This window comes from Triticum aestivum, chromosome 7A (genome assembly GCF_018294505.1).
Source record: "Triticum aestivum cultivar Chinese Spring chromosome 7A, IWGSC CS RefSeq v2.1, whole genome shotgun sequence".
NCBI classification, from domain to species: domain Eukaryota; kingdom Viridiplantae; phylum Streptophyta; class Magnoliopsida; order Poales; family Poaceae; genus Triticum; species Triticum aestivum.
In genome coordinates, this window is record NC_057812.1 from 690,433,340 (window position 1) to 690,453,036 (window position 19,697).

The window sequence follows — 19,697 nt, forward strand, 5'->3', positions numbered from 1 at the left end:
TTCAGACATTTTTTGCAGCACTGCCTCCACAGCTAAATACGCTACGCTCCCTGTCAAAACCCGGAAATCACCCAGAACTATCTGTGCCAAACACACAGCCAGGTGACACACCTGACGGTGTGCAAGTGTGTAGCCAAGTGAGTGGCTTGACAGAGTTTGAGCTCCCCAAAGATTCCACGGACGGGTCAGACAGACACAGCTACTGCATAGGTTGCGTTCAGGCTTCCGCAACTGAGAAGTAAGGTAAGGCGTTTTTTGACACTGTCATACATAGACTATAAACGATCTTATAAAAATTTACAGTGGTAATAGAATTTGGGAGCGGCACCACCTTGCTGCTTATGTATATTCTGCAAAGCCAAATGATACATCCAAAGCACCTCAAAATTCAGACTCTTGCCATAGGCTAACAACTGTACAGCCGAATGCGACTTTCATAATAACTTTGTAAGAATGCGAGGAAAACTAGTTCTGTTCTGTGCCATTGTGCGGCACTATCTCATCTTCTTCACAAGTAAATATGCTACGCTCCCCTGTCAAAACTTGGCAATCACCCGACATATCTGCCACAGAACACGCAACAACACAGCTCTATGAACAAGCACCTTGGTCACCATCATCTCATCTCCCGAACTGGGCGCTCTCTATGCGGGCGGCGAGCGTGCCCAGCAGCTTCTGGTCGGATTTCGGGTCGGTCTCCGCGACCACGGCGAGGAAGCCGTGGGCCTCCTCGTACCGCTTGGCTCTGCAGTAGCTGTCCACCACCCGCTTGTAGGTCAGCTCCATGGGCCTCAGCTTGCGCTGGATCATGTACCGAACCACCTCCCTCGCCTCCGCGAACATCTCCCGGCTCGCGTACCCTCCGACCAGCGTGTGGTAGGTGATCACGCAGGGGGCCACGCCGTCGGCGATCATGTCCGACAGCACCCTCTGGGCCTCCTTGATCAGCCCCTCCTTGCAGAACCCGTTGATGACCGTGTTGTAAGACACCACGTCGGGTTTGAGCTGCTGCTGCTGCTGGGACTGGGAGGTCCTGAGCCGCTTCAGGATCTTCTCGGCCTCCCAGGGCTCGTTGCTCTTGGCATACATGTCCATCAGGCTGTTGTAGGTGATCAGGTCCGGGCTCAGCCCGGACTGCTCGATCGACTCAAACATCTCCATCGCCTTGCTGTACATTCCGTTCTTCGCATATATTGACAACATGGAGTTGAGGATGACGAGGTCCGGCTTGTGGCCCCGGGCCTTCACCTCCTGGAACGCCCTCTCGATCCCATCCAGCCGCCGACACTTGAAGTTGGCGATCACAAGTGTTCTCAAGATGACCCAGCTCGGGAAGATGGTACCTTGGTAGACTTCCCTCTCGATGGCCTCGATCCCCGCGGCATTGCCCCCCTTTGCGTGGCACTGGAGCAGCAGCGAGTATGACATGTCGTTTGGCTTGAAACCCTCGCTCTTCATCTTGCTTACGATGGAACACGCAGCGGTCCAATCCCCTTGGCGAGACAGCACGTTCAGCAACGCATTGTATGTGGTGAGGCAAGGGGCGAAGCCGGCGGCGGTCATTTCATCATACATCTTGAATGCGTTGGCCCTTGAACCACACCGGCCATAAGCACATATCAGTGTGTTGTAGGTGTCTCGGCACAGCTCAACCCTGCAGGACTTCATCCCCTCGAGCACCCGAGTGACATAGCTCTCCATGCCTCGCTTCCCGCAGACCGCCAGCAGCGTGTTCCATGTCACCCGGTTCGGCGTGCATCCGCTCCTCGACATCTCCCCGAGCATCTCTAGCATCGCCGGGAACCTTGATTTCTTCCCCAGCATGCCGAGGACAAGATTGTAGGTGTTTGTGTATGGGACGAACCCATTCTTCTTCATCCGGTCGAACAGGGCAAGCGCCTCGTCCACCTTCCCGGCATTCCCGTACGCCGTCATTATGGTGTTGTAGGTGAACGTGTTGGGCAGCAACCCCTTGCCGATCATCGTGTCGAGACATTTGGCAGCCTCCTGGTAGAATCCAGCCCTGGCATATGACCCAGCAAGCTCATTGTAGGTGACGGCATCAGGCTTGCAGCCGGCGTCTTCCATCTCCTTGATCACTCGCAGAGCCTCCGTGTAGTTCCCGGCCTTGCCAAAGACCTGCAGGAGGGCATTGTAGGTGACGACGCACGGGGCGTGGCCGCGGGCCTTGAGGTCCTCGAAGAAGGCGACGGCCTCGTCGACGAGGCCGTCCCGGCCCGCGGCGGCGATGACGGTGCTGGCGGTGAACCCATCGGGCTCGACCCCCGCGGCCCTCATCTCGTCGAGCAGCGCGACGACGCGCGGCCAGGAGCGGCCCATGCGGCCGTAGACGTCGAGCACGACGTTGTAGGTGACGCGCGTGGGCGCCACCCCTTCCCGCCGGAGCTCGTCGAAGAGCCGGAGCGCGCGGTCGTAGCGGCCCTCGCGGGAGAGCGCGTGGAGCACGGTGGTGTAGGCGCGGACGTCGAGCCGGGCGCCGGGCGGGAGCGGCATTTCGTCGAGCAGCGCGCAGACGGCGTCGTGGCGGCCCTCGCGGCCGAGGGCCCGCACGACCATCTCGAGCGGCGCGGCGCCCTCGGCGGCCCCCTCGGCGCGCGCCCAGCGGAGGAGCGCCAGCGCCCACTCCCAGTGGCCGGAGAGCTCGAGTGCCTTGAGGAGGGACGGCAGGTCGGCGGCGCGGAGGAGGTCGTCGCGGCGGGCGGCGAGGAAGGCCGGGAGGGCCGGGAGCGGCGTGGCGGAGAGCTCGAGCACCAGCGCCTGCGCGGCCGGGGAGAGGAAGGAGCTCGCCGGGGTCGGGGTGGGGTGGTGGTGCTGGTGGTGCGGCGCCTGCTGGTGGGTCCGGCGCGGGACGGGGGCCGGGGCCGGGGCCGGCGCGGCGGTGAGGTGGAGGAGGAAGGAGTCGAGCGGGAGCGAGGAGGGGGCCTGCGGCGGCGGGGAGGCCGGGAGGAGCGTCTGCTGGGACGGGGGCGCCCGCTTCTTGGGGCCCGGCGGGAGGGTGGGCTTGTTCGGGAACACCCCGCGGCCGGTGGCCTCCATCGCCGGCGCGGTGGGTGGTTGGCAGTCAGCTGCGGCGAGCTCAGGAAGCAGACGTACGGACGGGGGCGTCGACCGTGGGGTGTGCCAGTCAGGGGAGATGGGGTTTTGGGGATACGGTGGCGGCAGCGGGTGGACGGGGATTGGCGGCAAAGGATGACGATGGCACGAGCGCCATCTGATCCGCCACTGCCAGCAGCGACGCGACGCCCTCCCGCCTGCCGTTTCGCTCGGAATATCTGTCTAGCCGCGCCACGGCGCCAGATCGACATTTGATCTGAATCTGAACTACCAATGGCGCGTCAAAAGATCCACCTGCCCGCTCCTGCGTGCCCGGTTATTCTTCTATCAGTACTGACAGAGCAAATCGAAGCTAAAAAACAGCACATGGGCATGAGACCGTGTCAGAAAACACCTGCACCATGAGAGAAGCAATGTCACACAAGATGAATAACATGGAACTATGATTTACAGTGCACCCTATGCCATGATGCATGCATGTACTAGCACATTAGTCTGACTAAACCACTTGGTTATACTACAAGTGACATGGCAGGCATGTTGTCCTTTCCCTTCTCCCTCTAAACACCTAAATAACCCATGTCCAGCAGGCATAAGTCTCTACAGGAGTAAACACTGAAATTCCATGGCATTCCTGTCGCCCTGTCAGTTCATCATCGTCCCATACTGCAGATTTCTTGCCACCATCCACCTTCAGAGGCGACGGCAAGACTGAATGGCAGCGAGAAATATGCAGTCAGGACCAACGGTAACAAGGTCCTCCTCCCGCGTGAAGCTAGTTTGCGGAAGTATACCCATGAACAGGATCCAGGACAAGTCACTTGGCCTTCTTCGGCCTCCCGGCAGGCCTCCTCTCTGGGACATAGTCTGGATCTTGCTTGGCCATCGTTATCGGCGTGGTTTGCTCTAGCAGGTTGATCTCTGCCTTGACCGTAGCGTCGCCGAGTCTGCGGCGCGTGCCCATGGCGGGCGAATCTGCGGCCCTCGGAGTTGTCCTTGGAGAGTTGGATTGCTTTCTTCTGCGGTTCTTGGAGCCGTTTTGTAGCTGCAAGCTGAAATGGACAATCATATTAGCTTGCTTCCCTAGTAACCTCTTAACATCACATAACAAACGGGAGCTAATGGTAGAAATTGCAGTTCAAAAAACGATCGATGAGGTGGCTCCTTATGAATGAGGCATTACTGAATTGCTGATACAGTAAAAAAATGGTGATGATATCTGGCTATCCTAATAAGCACTGGATCAGCTGACAACATTGCATGATAGCAACTGCAAGCACAAATTTCAATCCAACAAATAATAGAACGGTCTAGATGAAAATACCAAGTTTTAATGACAAAAGAACAGTCACCACAGTAATGAAATAGGTTAGGTGCAATATGGCATACCTAGGCGTGGCCTCAATATCCCCCATGAACATTAATTTTGAAACAGAACCTGAGTCATCATATGCAGCATCTGCGCAACAGCAACCAACAGCATCAGATGTCAGGCATCATGCTCATTACTAACCAGCAGACATAGCAAATCAAAGATCACAAACCCTTATGCTTTTGGTGTGACAAGTCCATCATCTTCTGCTCAAACGGACTAAGACCATCCAAAGGTTCCAACTTCAAAGGAAAGCCGTTCTTCAGATCCTATGATAAAGGTTGACATTACCATTCATGTCAGCACGCATTACTACATTTGTTATTTGACTGATACAAAAGAAAGACACCCAAGAAAATCAATTGTTTAGAGGGGTTCTAGTACCTTATTTGGCACTGCCGGAGGTTTGCTAGGGACATCCAATTTTTCATTAGCTCCTTCAACTTTCGAGAGAATGTTAGAATGCGCTAAGTTGTTTGCCCCAAGAAGGGGAACATCTGATAACAGTTTATTGCCTTCTCCTGAAAAAACTTCAAACACATATTATCAGAATTGAAACTTTTGTAATAAATTGTAACCGATGAAGAAATATGTACACAGGTAACTGTAAATGATTAGTAATACAAAAGCTTAATGGCACTTCTCAAGGAATTGCAGAAGCTCTTTTGTAATCTATACCTGGACGATTTCTAACAACATCAACTTTCTTAAATTTTGTGATGTGTATCGGATTTCCATCAGCCTTTGTCCTGACTCTTCGAAGGTCCTCGGGAATATCCCGCACAACAGAGTACCTTCGTTTGAAAGCCTGCAGCGCAGTGTTCCCTTAGACAAACAGGGGTGGCATATAACCGAATGGGCTTGAGAGTTGAGATACCATACACATGACAAATTAATTTCCCTACAAGCAAAGAGCACTCACAGGCTGAATATTGTCAGCTTTATCGTTGAAAAGGCTACGATTGGCAGGAGTTAACATTGGAACTGTGTCGGCAGCAGCACTATTATCAAAACCATGGCCATGGATTCGAAAGTTTGATGTTGAAGGCAAGGACACATTTGGACTAAATGAAGAATATCCAAGGGTTGGTTGGTTGTCAGCCTTCCAACTGATCGGAAGAGCAATCTCACCATCAGCAATTCCACCTGAATCTGGATCCACAACCCGCTCTTGAATTATCTTTATTAGTGTACTGCACTCAGACCTAACATTAAAATTAAGGATTTCTATCAGTAGTGTAGTTTAAATCTTCAGCAATGAACAGACATTAGTTTGTCCAGAATAGAGGTATATGTTATACGACAAAGGAGTTTCCAGTCACAACTTTTGGTTGCTATTATCACAGGATGCAGGCTGGACTAACAGTTTAACATAGCATAACCAATTCTTGAGGGTAAACATTTCAGCAACTTTCAAAATAGTTAGAAAATCATTTTTTCTGAGAAAACACAAAAGCTTTGTGTGTTGATGCATTGATGAGACAAATAGTTATTTACAAGCCTATGGATAGGCAAGTACACAAGATAATTATGAAACTAAGGAAAAAATAACACCAATTCAATTGTACATCACAATCCAACATGTATCCTGATGTTCATCACCACTTCCCAAAATGAAATATACAATATGTGTATGTAAATAATGTTTCATGCGCTAATTGCTTGCCCTGAAGCATTATTAATGGTGTACAGAACTACACATTGTGTATGTGTAATCAGTATACATACAAGTTTTGAAAGCTAGGCACAGGTAGTCTTAGATCTATTGTTTACACGAATGCCAAGACAGGAGAAAAGAGGTACTCTGGAAACACACTGGGACAGTTCGGATGAGGAATCACCTCATTCATCGTTGGGTGATCCCTCAAAATTGGTGGGGTGACCTAATCCCTCACTTATGCTTATGAAGGACGAGCTAGTGATGCACCAACCCATTCCATTCTTCAAACAAGGGCGCTAGGGTTGCATGGTCAATTCACAACGGTCAAACCAAACAAGAGTGCATTAACTAAAATAAAAGAAAGACTGCACTTCATTTTGTTTCATCAGTGTGAAACAAAGTACAAATAAAGCCCCATGTTTAAATATATATTCAGAAATAAGAATAGCCGTATGCTGGCACCACAAGGCAAAATGCAAATTAAACAGTACTTTCCAGGTGGACATCAATGGAAGTAAACAAGAGATATATAATACCTTGAGTAGGTTTCCTGCATAAGCAACTGCATTATGGCATCTTTCGGCTCAATTTCTGAGACAATTGCTAGGGATCCCTGCGTATAGCCTTTCAGGTCAGTCTCCTCACTCTAGAAAAAGCAACAACAAAAAATGACGCAATGGAAAGTCCTTAGATAACTGAGGAATCACTCCTAGAAGTGATAAATGGTTGTTCAGAAAATAATGGGACTGTAATTGGTAAGATAAAAATTACAAGGGTTGTGGGATACCTGGTTTAACTGATTGTTTTTCGATGGGACACGCACAGAATCATCAAAATCTGTGAAATACAAGAAATGGCCAGGTAGGCACATCAAATAATGTATTCACATGAGTTGCTGAATATAATGCCAACTAAGTTAGAGAACACTTTATTTACAGGAAAAATAACTAGCACAGAGTACTTGGGAATTTGCCTGAAAATCTTATGGAATAAACACAAAAGATGCAAGTGCGAAAATATGTTGTTCAGAGCTGAGAAAGTAATAAGCACCAAAGGGGGGAAATAAGGTGTATCTTCAGAAAATAGAAAATAATGGAGAAAAACTCTGAATGCTAACTCATTTAGGTAATTCTCTTTTAAATCACATTTTTTAAATTCTGTCAGAATGCTAGAAGATTATGCAATAATATGCGGAAACTAAGAGGCTTCAAAACTATGCGACAGATGATGACATTTGATGGCTTCAACATTCTGCAGTAGTATTTTGGATGAGTATGGCCTTTCAGGACCAACTTATTATTATTGGTAAACAATGAAAGGCCTCCAAATATGCAGGCATCCAAATAAACGCTTAGCACAGGGATATATGGGTTATGCATAAACTGGTCTTCTAAACTACTCCCTCCGTTCACTTTTGTAAGTCATTTCAGACAACTCAAAATGGGCTGTTTTGTACATTGTCTGAAATGTCTTCAAGGTCTTATAAAAGTGAACAGAGGGAGTAGTTAATTAGTGACTTAGTGTCGGTGCACTAAAGTTCACGTCCCAATGCCAGTTTTTATATTAGTGAACACTGATTGACTTTTATTAGGGAGCATTGCGAACAGAGTTGAAACGCAACTAGCATGGCCGAAAGGCAAAACGACTGAATGATCGAACATTTCCTTCTACACAGATATGAAACATGGAAGCGTGGAGAATCAGATTTCCCGTTCTGTAATCCCTAGTGTGGACCGCTCCACGAACTTATCGTGTAACACATTAATGACTGGAAATGAGAACTCGTTTGGTTTCACTCATGTTTGGTTGTGATTTCTGCGAGATTATGACGGAAACTGGTCCAAACACTGAGCTACGCAGAAATTTTGGACAGAAATTGATGCGGCACGGCATCCATGGCCCTGAGGGCGCCAACTTGGAATTCGTAATTTGAGGAGTGGGGTTCGCCATAGAAGACACTCGAACAGGGTTGGAAAATGCACTAGCATGGCCAAAACAACTGAGGAATCAAATATTTTCCTCTATTAAGTATCGAAGCACGAACCATCTATTCCCTAAAAAAAACATGAACCATCAGATTTCCCATCCTGCAATGCCAACTAAGTTGGAGAACACTTTATTTACAGGGGGAAAAACTAGCACGGACCAAACACAATAGGTCAATAGTACTTAGGAATTTGCATGAAATTCTTATGGAATAAACACAAAACATGCAAGTGCAAAAATATACTGAACCGAGCTGAGAAAGTACTAGGTACCAAAGCGGAAAGTGAGGTGTATCTTCTGAAAATAGTAAAGGATGGAGAAAAAAGTGGGTGCTAACTCATTTGGGAAATCTCTTTTCAATCACATTTTTCAAAATTTGTCAAAATTGAGAACAGAATGCTAGAAGATTATGCAATAAATATGGGAAAACTAAGAGGCTTCAAAACTATGAGACAGATGGCATTTGATGGCTTCAACATTATGCAGTAGTATTTTGGATTAGAGCTATGAACACTGACATGACCTTTCAGAACCTATTATTGGCAAACACTGAAAGGACTTCAAAAAATACATGCGTGCAAATGAAAGGTTAGCACAGGAATCTATGGGTTATACATAAACTGGTCTTCTAAACCAGTTAATTAGTGACTTAGTGCCAGTGCACTTAAGCTCACGACCCGATGCCATTTTTTATAATAGTGAACACTGATTGACTTTTATCAGGGAGCATCGCAAACGGAGTTGAAAATGCACTAGCACGACCGAAAGGCGAAACAACTGAGCAATCGAACATTTACGTCACCGCATATATGAAACATGGAAGCACGAAGCATCAGATTCCCCATTCTATAATCCCTGGTGTGAACTGCTACACGAACTTACCGTGCAAGAGATTAAGGATAGGAAATGTGAAATCATTTGGTTTCACTCCTATTTCGTAGGGATTTCTGTGAGATCACGACGGAGACTAGACCAAACATCGAGCTACGCAGAAATTTTGGACGGAAATTGAAGCGGCACGGCGTCCACGGCCCCGAGGGCGGCAACTCGGAATTCGTAATTTGAGGAGGGGGATTCGCCATGGAAGACACTCGAACAGGGTTGGAAAATGCACTAGCATGGCCGAAACAGCCGAGGAATCAAACATTTGCCGCTATATGAAGTATGGAAGCGCGAAGCATCAGATTCCCCGTCCTGTAATTCCTATCCGGAACGCTCGGCGAACTCATCGTTCGAGAGATTGATGACTGGAAACGCGAAATCAACCATTTCGCTCGCAGCAATGCCTGCGGTATCACGGCGAATAACCGGCCCAAGCATCGGGTCACGCGGAAAATTCGGCGGAAATCAATGCCGTACGGGAACCGCGGCGCGGGAGGCGGCAACACGGAATTCGTAATTCGAGGAGGAGGGAGGGTTCGCATACCAGCGCCGGCGCCGCCGTGGAGGCCCTCGCCGCGCGCGCGGGGATGCCGGAGCGAGGTCGGGGAGGAGGCGGCGGACCCGCCCGACGCGGCGGGGCCGGAGCCGCGCGGGGAGGAGGAGGGGGAGGGGCCGAGCACGGAGGCGAGGAGCCGGCCGGCGCCGGAGACGAGGCCCGCTAGCCAGCCGCTGGGCGGGGGCGGGGGCGGCTGGGGCGGAGGGGTGGCGCCCCCGGACGGCGACGGGCGCGGGTCGCCGCCCGCGGCGGATGACTCCATGGGCGGGACGCGGGCGAGGAGGAGAAGGGGAGCGGGGAAGGTGGGAGTGGAGGGAAGGTGGAAAATAGAACGGGAACCCGGGAGTAAACCGGGCCGGCGGTTCCGGGTCGCGCACACGTTCGTGGGTGCCGTTCGTTTCGTTTGGTGTGTGGCGGGTTTTGGGGCGGTGCGGTTTCGGAAACGCTCCGGATTTGGGGGCCCACGTGCCAGTGGGCGTGTTACGCATTTGAATAACCAAAAGGATATTCCCCTAGCTCCCAGGGCCTATTTGGATAACCACGACATTTTTGCATTCCGTGGGTGCTTGGCTCAAGCCCATTGGAGCCTGGTTGAAGAAATACGAGCTTTGTACCATGTTGTGCATCGTGTTTGATTGCCACAAAGGCTCAGGCACTGTGCACGAGAGCATGAACACGAGAGCATGGCATTTGGTTGCATGTGTTGTGATCTTCGGATGCAACGTTCGGTTGTTTTGCGTGTGCGCTCTAGTGATGCTCAATCTCACCTCTGGTTCACATAATGAACTTACCTCACACCACTACACTTAAACAATTTTATCTACCACCTCGAAGACTTTTCTGATATACCCTAGACCCACATTAAGAAGCACATCAGCAACAGCTAGGCCGCTATGCTCCTGCTCTTGCTTCATGCTTCCATCCGTGCTTTCACTTCATCTTATGACTGTCTTTCTTTTCTTTTTTCTTTCTAATCTAAACATCTCCCCTTCTGATTTTAAGAGGATGGGGCCGGGCCGTATTTTGTTCCAATCAAATCAAACCACGTACGCGGAAGCACGGATGGGCGCATGCGAGGGGAGCAGGCAAGTCTCGTCCCTAAGGCGCGGATAGCACCGTACGCCGGCCACAAGTAGTAATCTAATACCCCTAAAAGAAATATACTATCCGATATCCCGGCCTCCATGTTTAGTTTGGTGTTGAATAAATTTGGCTTTTACCCCTAAAAAATTAGACATCCTTAAAAAAGACAGTAGTAATCTGATCGCTAATTAATGGCCTGAGAGATCCTTAAAAAAATGGCCTGAGAGAGTACCGATCGTTCGCAAAAACAAAGGCGCGGCAGAGGACCGGTAGCCGCCGGCATCGGCACGACGCAGGGAGGCACGGCAGCAACAACCAGCAGGTGAGAGCATCTCCAGCCGTGCTCCCAAGAAGGCTCCCCAGGCAATTTTTCGGTTGCCGGCGCCAAAACAATGGCGCAGTCGCGCCTCTAAGGGCTCAGTTTTCGCCGGCTCGGGCCGAAATTGGCGCCGGCGGACCCAACCCGAACCTGGCGCGTTGGGGTCGCTCGGGGGCGCTGGGCGAATCGTTTTTGGCGCGAAGAGCCGCGGGCCAGCCGCGTCAGTGACTCGACTCTCTTCTCGCCGCTTCGTCGTCCTTATCGCCTCGTTTCCCGTGGCGAATCAATGTCAAAACTGCGCGTGCTGCCGCGCCGGTCAGCCTCCATTGATGCCTCATGGGCGGCGCAGTGAAGGCCGGGCGACGCGCGTCCCCTCGGCCGTCACGCCATCACGCCACGCGTAACGCGCCGGCCAAGCCTACCACGCGGCGTCTCCGCCTATATAAGCTGACCGCCAGCGCGCCGGAGACACGCACAGATACTCCACGCCGACGCGCCCATTTCTCCCCCTTCCTCTTCTCGCCGTCTCCAGTTGAGAAGAATGGCCGAGCGCTTTCCAGGCGATGGCGCGGCAGCGAATGGCTTCGGGCGCCGCCATCTTCACGAGGACGAGGCTCGCCTCCTTTTCGAGGCCGAGTACCCGGTCCCGCCGAACATGCGGGTGCCCGGGGCTTGGAGGATCAGCGCCGGCGGCGTGCCGGTGCCACCGCCACCCACCAGGGCGGCGAGGCGTGCGGAGATCACACGTATCCGCGCGTCCCTGCCGCGGGCGGCGAGGGAGGGGCCACGAAACGTCCCCGACAGCTCGCTCTGGGAGCCCTACTTCCGCCGCCGTTACGCCGAGCAGCTCGAGGTCACCAACGGCGTCGTGCCCTCCAGTAGGCTCAACTCCGAGGGTCGTCGCCGGTGGTGGGGCGTGCCCGGTCGCACGTTGGAGGCCGTCCTCGAGTACATCGAGGGCGGCAACACGCCGCGCCTCGAGTACCCCGCTCCCCATCCTTCTCACGCCGTCGTGGAAGCTCCTGGACGCCGAAGCGCATGGAGCGGCCCGGGGCGTCCTCCTCCTCGCCCGGCCGCTCGTCGGGCTCTCCCTGCCTCCGCCCCGTCAAGCCGGAGCCCCAGGACATGCCTGTCAGCGCGTGTACCCGCAACTCCGGCGTCCGCATCGGCGACTCCGCACCCCCACCGGCCGCTTCGTCCTCGTTGAGCCCAAGCCGGAGCCCGGCCTCCCCGCAGAGTACGAGGAGATAGCCCCGCGCGGCTTTTCCGATGAGGACGCCCTGCAGTGGGCGCGGGACGACTACCTCCGCGACGAGATGGTCCGACAGTGCCGGGCCCTGGAGGAGATCGCCGCCCGCAAGCGTGGGCGCGAGGACGAGCACGGCATCGTCGTCCTCGACAGCGACGACGACGATGACGCCCCCAGACCGTCCAACCTGCCGCGCCAACCGGGGAAGGGATGCAGCAGGGACGGCAGCGGCGGAGGCGGGGACGCCGCCGCCGCCGCTGCCGCCGCCGACGACGGCGGCGACTACACGCGCTTCTACCGCCTCCTCGGCATGTAGAACTATAAAGGCGGGCGGCGGGGAGCGGCGAGGTGCGGCGATGGAGACGGCAGGGGCATCCCGTACTAGTTTTTTTTTTCTTTTTTTGTAAAATATGTTTAACTTTGAACGAACTCGCCAATGTTTGCGTTAAATTTGAGCCGTGTTTGCACTGTATTTGACTTTTTCAAAAAAATGTGGGCGCCGCGACTGGGGGGCATCATGCCCCCAGTGCGCGGTTTAGCGCCGGTGCGCTCCCAGGGGGCGATTTTTAGCCCCTCCTGGGGGGCCAACGGCTCGAGATGCTCTGAGTGGGCATGCACACTGCCGTGCTCGGGTGAAGCGCTAAATCGACTTAATCAAATCAATCTTTAAATAATCAAGAGAGCCTCATCGTTCAGGACATGTGCTAGCTCGCTGGCTGCCACTTTTTTTTACAATCTTCATAACTAGATCGGGAACGCGCCTTGGTGCAAGGGTGCCGGTCCAATCAATATGGCCAAGCAGTGAAAGATCAAACCATATGATGCATTAGTAGGAAGGCAAGATCAAACTGCATGATGCATTAATAGGAAAGCAAGTTTAGCACATGTAATAGGACAACTTAATCAAAGTGGTGCTACTTGCCGAACCCCAACTTCCACGTGTGTGTGTAAGGATGGAAATGTAGAGACTACATCAGGATGGAAATGTATCAAGGAATTAATCGGAAAAAGTTCAATGATCAAACCTCTAATATAACTCTTTTTTGATTAACATCTGATATTACTCAATATATCTCAGGATGGAAATATATCTAAAAGTTGCCCCTATCTACATGCCATGGGCGCATTTGTTATACAATGTGACATGAAATACCTAAGCAAGGTTTGGTATGATAAAAACCAAAATCAGGCCATAGTATTAGTCCCAGATAACTTTTCTACACTGTTTTTCATACTGCATAGTAAACTACATGGTTGGTTGTTAGATATATAACTTTGTCCATACGCCTTCATCCGATTTGCTTGATATATAACTTCCACTCCTTCATTTGATTTGCTTGCATGCTGCGACACATGGATCTGCTAAAGGAAATATCGTGTTACGGAAACTATTCAAATAGTGTCTCATGGATAGCGAGAAAATAGTTTGGTCTATATGAAGGAGAATCACTTTGGATAATATTCAGTGATCTGCATACACTGTAGCCTCTTTAACATAAAAGAATATAAAAGATAAAATTAAAATTATTTTATCTTAGTATTCTACATGGCACCCAGAAAACATAATAGGCCTACTATATATAGATATCCTCCAAGATTTTCCTTAGGCACAAAATTGTGATGAATGGAAGTAGAGGGATCTCATCTTATTATGTGCCTAATTATTTAACACTGACAAACGTTTCGAAAATGATGATTTTGTTTTGGCATATAAAGAAATTGAAGTTCATAATATATAAAATCAAATCAATATAAATTAGTATTGCAACCATGGATGCAATCCTCTAGTTGATCTCATTCTAAAGTTAGAACAGACCAATAAAATTAGATACTGCAACCATGAATCTCCTCTAGTGAATGCACTGACTGTCACTACACTAGTAGAAAACGAAGCTTTAAAACCGGTTCGTAAGGGCCTTTAGTGCCGGTTCCATAACCGGCACTAATTGGTGGGCACTAAAGCCCCCCCCCCTTAGTACCGGTTCATGCCGAACCGGCGCTAAAGTGCCACCACGTGGCGTGAGCTCGCGCTCACCAACCGGTACTAAAGGTTTCTTTTTTGAATATTTTTTTGAAAATTTTGGAATTTTTTTTTGATTTTTTTTCGATTTTTAATTTTTCTGAATTATTTGGTGATTTAGTCTCTAATCACCTCTCTTAACTGCTCAAGTGTGGATCACTCATTCCAAATCATCTAACTTCCCGACCGGTCACCCATCCCTCTCACTATTCCAGCCCGAGCACGCTTAACTTTCAGGTTCTATTCTCCTTCGTTTCCAAGTCTGCACTTGTTGTTTTCCTGACAATAGTAAGATGCCAATCCTATTAACTCTCAGGAGTTTAGCTTGAGCATGAAATCACACATTTCACTGTTTGAGTTTGAAACTATTATTCTAAAAAAACAGTAATTATTTAGTAACACTAATATTTCTTGAATAACTTTGACCACAGTTTGACCAGATTTGACCAAAATTCAAAAAATTGAAATAATTATTTAGTAACACTAATATTCTTGAATAATTATGTAGTAACATTAATACTTCTTGAATAACTAGTTTGACCAGATTTAACAAAAAAAATTAAAAAAATTTAAAAAAAACTTAAATTTGACCATATCTTTTTTCCTTTTGGAATTTGAGGATTCTAAAAAATTGCAAACAAGCCGTAGGCGGTCTCCATCGGATGCGGATTTTCGTGCTGAATTTTTTGATATATTATACGTTTTTTCTGACATCGTATGCAAAAGTTATAGCCGTTTTACATTTTCCCTACACTTTTTGCAAAACATGTCCAAATTTAAGTTTTCAAATTTTCCTAACTAGTAGATGTAGTAATATAACTACCTCTCGAAGGATTTTATTTTTTGAAGTTTTTATCATTTTCTTTTGATTTTTTCAGAACTGAAATGGCGACACACGAGGGGGGGGTAGAGTTTGAAAATTGCCCTATAGTGCCGGTTTGTCTCACAAACCGGTATTATAGGCCAGACCCCTTTAGTACCGGTTCGTGGCACAAACCGGTACTAAAGGTTAGCCCTTTAGTACCGGTTTGTGACACGAACCGGTACTAAAGGTGATCGTGGGGCCCCGGCCTGATGCCAGCCTGCCATCACCCCTTTAGTACCGGTTCGTGGCACGAACCGGTACTAAAGGTTCAACACGAACCGGCATTAATGCATAGCCGTTCGAACTGGCACTAATGGTACCATTAGTGCTGGCTCAAATTCAAACTGGCACTAATGTGCTTCACGTTTGACCCTTTTTCTACTAGTGCTATAAGTATGACAATGTAAGGTTTAGCATTATCTGTTGGTCATGAATCAAACATACACTGCATGAAGGAAATATGCCCTAGAGGCAACAATAAAGTTATTATTTATTTCCTTATTTCATGATAAATGTTTATTATTCATTCTAGAATTGTATTAACCGGAAACATAATACATGTGTGAATACATAGACAAACAGAGTGTCACTAGTATGCCTCTACTTGACTAGCCTGTTAATCAAAGATGGTTATGTTTCCTAACCATGGACAAAGAGTTGTTATTTGATTAACATGATCACATCATTAGTTGAATGATCTGATTGACATGACCCATTTCATTAGCTTAGCACCCGATCGTTTAGTATGTTGCTATTGCTTTCTTCATGACTTATACATGTTCCTATGACTATGAGATTATGCAACTCCCGTTTGTCGGAGGAACACTTTGTGTGCTACCAAACGTCACAACGTAACTGGGTGATTATAAAGGAGCTCTACAGGTGTCTCCAAAGGTACATGTTGGGTTGGCGTATTTCGAGATTAGGATTTGTCACTCCGAATGTCGGAGAGGTATCTCTGGGCCCTCTCGGTAATACACATCACATAAGCCTTGCAAGCCTTGCAACTAATGTGTTAGTTGTGAGATGATGTATTATGGAACGAGTAAAGAGACTTGCTGGTAACGAGATTGAACTAGGTATTGGATACCGACGATCGAATCTCGGGCAAGTAACATACCGATGACAAAGGGAACAACGTATGTAGTTATGCGGTCTGACCGATAAAGAGCTTCGTAGAATATGTAGGAGCCAATATGGGCATCCAGGTCCCGCTATTGGTTATTGACCGGAGACGTGTCTCAGTCATGTCTACATTGTTCTCGAACCGTAGGGTCCGCACGCTTAAAGTTACGATGACAGTTTCATTATGAGTTTATGTATTTTGATGTACCGAAGGTTGTTCGGAGTCCCGGATGTGATCACGGACATGACGAGGAGTCTCGAAATGGTCGAGACATAAAGATCGATATATTGGAAGCCTATATTTGGACATCAGAATCGTTCCGGGTGAAATCGGCATTTTACTGGAGTACCGGGGGGTTACCGGAACCCCCCGAGGGGTTATTGGGCCTACATGGGCCTTGAGGGAGAAGAGAGAAGGAGGCAGGAGGTGGCCGCGCGCCCCTCCCCTTCCTAGTCCGAATAGGACAAGGGAAGGGGGGCGGTGCCCCCCCTTTCCTTCCCCTCTTCCTCCTCTTTCCCCCCTTCTCCTTCTCCAACAAGGAAAGAAGGGAGTCCTACTCCTGGTGGGAGTAGGACTCCCCCCTGGCGCGCCCCTCCTTGGCCGGCCGCCCCCTCCCCTTGGCTCCTTTATATATGGGGGCAAGGGGGCACCCTAGAACAAACAAGTTGATCTTCGTGATCGTTCCTTAGCCGTGTGCGGTGCCCCCCTCCACGATATTACACCTCGATCATATTGTAGCGGTGCTTAGGCAAAGCCCTGCGACGGATAAACATCAAGATCGTCACCACGCCGTCGTGCTGACGAAAATCCTCCCCGAAGCTTTGCTGGATCGGAGCCCGGGGTGCGTCATCAAGCTATACGTGTGTCAAGAACTCGGAGGTGCCGGAGTAACGGTGCTTGGATCGGTTGGACCGGGAAGACGTACGACTACTTCCTCTACGTTGCATCAACACTTCCGCTTCGGTCTACGAGGGTAAGTAGACAACACTCTCCCCTCTCGTTGCTATGCATCACCATGATCTTGCGTGTGCGTAGGAAATTTTTTGAAATTACTACGTTCCCCATCAGTGGTATCAGAGCCTAGGTTTTATGGTTTGATGTTATATGCACGAGTAGAACACAAGTGAGTTGTGGGCGATATAAGTCATAGTGCCTACCAGCATGTCATACTTTGGTTCGGCGGTATTGTTGGATGAAGCGGCCCGGACCGACATTACGCGTACGCTTACGCGAGACTGGTTCTACCGCCGTGCTTTGCACACAGGTGGCTGGCGGGTGTCAGTTTCTCCAACTTTAGTTGAACCGAGTGTGGCTACGCCCGGTCCTTGCGAAGGTTAAAACGGCATCAACTTGACAAACTATCGTTGTGGTTTTGATGCGTAGGTAAGATTGGTTCTTGCTTAAGCCCATAGCAGCCACGTAAAACTTGCAACAAACAAAGTAGAGGACGTCTAACTTGTTTTTGCAGGGCATGTTGTGATGTGATATGGTCAAGACATGATGCTAAATTTTATTGTATGAGATGATCATGTTTTGTAACTGAGTTATCGGCAACTGGCAGGAGCCATATGGTTGTCGCTTTATTGTATGCAATGCAATCGCCTTGTAATGCTTTACTTTATCACTAAGTGGTAGCGATAGTCATAGAAGCATAAGATTGGTGAGACGATAACGATGCTACGATGGAGATCAAGGTGTTGTGCCGGTGACGATGGTGATCATGACGGTGCTTCGGAGATGGAGATCACAAGCACAAGATGATGATGGCCATATCATATCACTTATATTGATTGCATGTGATGTTTATCTTTTATGCATCTTATCTTGCTTTGATTGACGGTAGCATTATAAGATGATCTCTCACTAATTATCAAGAAGTGTTCTCCCTGAGTATGCACCGTTGCCAAAGTTCGTCGTGCCCAGACACCACGTGATGATCGGGTGTGATAAGCTCTACGTCCATCTACAACAGGTGCAAGCCAGTTTTGCACACGCAGAATACTCAGGTTAAACTTGACGAGCCTAGCATATGCAGATATGGCCTCGGAACACGGAGACCGAAAGGTCGAGCGTGAATCATATAGTAGATATGATCAACATAATGATGTTCACCATTGAAAACTAATCCATTTCACGTGATGATCGGTTATGGTTTAGTTGATTTGGATCACGTGATCACTTAGAGGATTAGAGGGATGTATATCTAAGTGGGAGTTCTTAAGTAATATGATTAATTGAACTTAAATTTATCATGAACTTAGTCCTGGTAGTATTAGCATATCTATGTTGTAGATCAATAACTCGCGTTGTTGCTTCCCTATGTTTGTTTTGATATGTTCCTAGAGAAAAACTATGTTGAAAGATGTTAGTAGCAATGATGCGGATTGGATCCGTGATATGAGGTTTATCCTCATTGCTGCATAGAAAAATTATGTCCTTGATGCACCGCTAGGTGACAGACCTATTGCAGTAGCAGATGCAGACGTTATGAACGTTTGGCTAGCTCAATATGATGACTACTTGATAGTTTAGTGCACCATGCTTAACGGCTTAGAATCGGGACTTCAAAGACGTTTTGAACGTCATGGACCATATGAGATGTTCCAGGAGTTGAAGTTAATATTTCAAGCAAATACCCGAGTTGAGAGATATGAAGTCTCCAACAAGTTCTATAGCTACAAGATAGAGGAGAATCGCTCAAGCAGTGAGCATGTACTCAGATTGTCTGGGTACTACAATCGCTTGAATCAAGTGGGAGTTAATCTTCCAAATAAGATAGTGATTGACAGAATTCTCTAGTCACCATCACCAAGTTAGTAGAACTTCGTGATGAACTATAGTATGCAAGGGATAACGGAAACGATTCCCAAGCTCTTCGTGATGCTAAAATCAACGAAGGTAGAAATCAAGAAAAACATCAAGTGTTGATGGTAGACAAGACCACTAGTTTCAAGAAAAGGGCAAAAGGAAGAAGGGGAACTTCAAGAAGAACGGCAAGCAAGTTGCTTCTCAAGTGAAGAAACCCAAGTCTGGTCCTAAGCCTGAGACAAAGTGCTTCTACTGCAAAGGGATTGGTCACTGGAAGTGGAACTACCCCAAGTATTTGGTGGATAAGAAAGGATGGCAAAGTAAACAAAGGTATATTTGATATACATGTTATTGATGTGTACTTTACTAGTGTTCATAGCAACCCCTCAGTATTTGGTACTAGTTCAGTTGCTAAGATTAGTAACTCGAAACGGGAGTTGCAGAATAAACAGAGACTAGTTAAGGGAGAAGTGACGATGTGTATTGGAAGTGGTTCCAAGATTGATATGATCATCATCGCACACTCCTTATACTTTCGGGATTAATGTTGAACCTAAATAAGTGTTATTTGGTGTTTGCATTGAGCATAAATATGATTTGATCATGTTTATTGCAATACGGTTATTCATTTAAGTTAGAGAACAATTGTTGTTCTGTTTACATGAATAAAACCTTCTATGGTCATACACACCAACG

General features: G+C 48.5%; 2 protein-coding genes across 4 annotated transcripts; both read right to left on the reverse strand.

Annotated features, from left to right (window-relative positions):
• Positions 1-306: 306 nt before the first annotated feature.
• Positions 307-3,324, reverse strand: LOC123149362 (pentatricopeptide repeat-containing protein 10, chloroplastic). The gene has a single exon (XM_044569002.1). The coding sequence runs from the start codon at positions 3,055-3,057 to the stop codon at positions 622-624; it is 2,436 nt and encodes an 811-aa protein (XP_044424937.1). The 5' UTR covers positions 3,058-3,324; the 3' UTR covers positions 307-621.
• Positions 3,325-3,482: 158 nt separating this feature from the next.
• Positions 3,483-9,831, reverse strand: LOC123149363 (uncharacterized). Of its 3 annotated transcripts, none has more exons than XM_044569003.1 (9): positions 9,520-9,831; positions 6,895-6,944; positions 6,644-6,753; positions 5,370-5,652; positions 5,126-5,255; positions 4,832-4,977; positions 4,620-4,716; positions 4,465-4,534; positions 3,483-4,127 (listed from the first exon to the last, which is right to left on the reverse strand). In XM_044569003.1, exons 1-9 carry the CDS (start codon positions 9,791-9,793, stop codon positions 3,893-3,895), a joined length of 1,395 nt encoding a protein of 464 aa, XP_044424938.1. In that variant the 5' UTR covers positions 9,794-9,831; the 3' UTR covers positions 3,483-3,892. The 3 variants fall into 3 exon arrangements, with proteins under 3 accessions (XP_044424938.1, XP_044424940.1, XP_044424939.1); XM_044569005.1 differs by having other exon boundaries at positions 6,644-6,720; positions 9,520-9,830; XM_044569004.1 differs by having other exon boundaries at positions 4,832-4,968; positions 9,520-9,830.
• Between the last annotated feature and the right edge of the window lie 9,866 nt (positions 9,832-19,697).

Excerpts from the sequence above, each read along its gene's own strand:
- LOC123149362 (XM_044569002.1), bottom strand. The coding sequence starts at position 3,057 with ATGGAGGCCACCGGCCGCGGGGTGTTCCCGAACAAGCCCACCCTCCCG.
- LOC123149363 (XM_044569003.1), bottom strand. The coding sequence starts at position 9,793 with ATGGAGTCATCCGCCGCGGGCGGCGACCCGCGCCCGTCGCCGTCCGGG. Across the intron at positions 5,653-6,643 it reads ATGCAGGAAACCTACTCAAG|GTCTGAGTGCAGTACACTAA; the intron begins GTATTATATATC and ends TTTTAATGTTAG. Across the intron at positions 4,128-4,464 it reads GATATTGAGGCCACGCCTAG|CTTGCAGCTACAAAACGGCT; the intron begins GTATGCCATATT and ends TGTCCATTTCAG.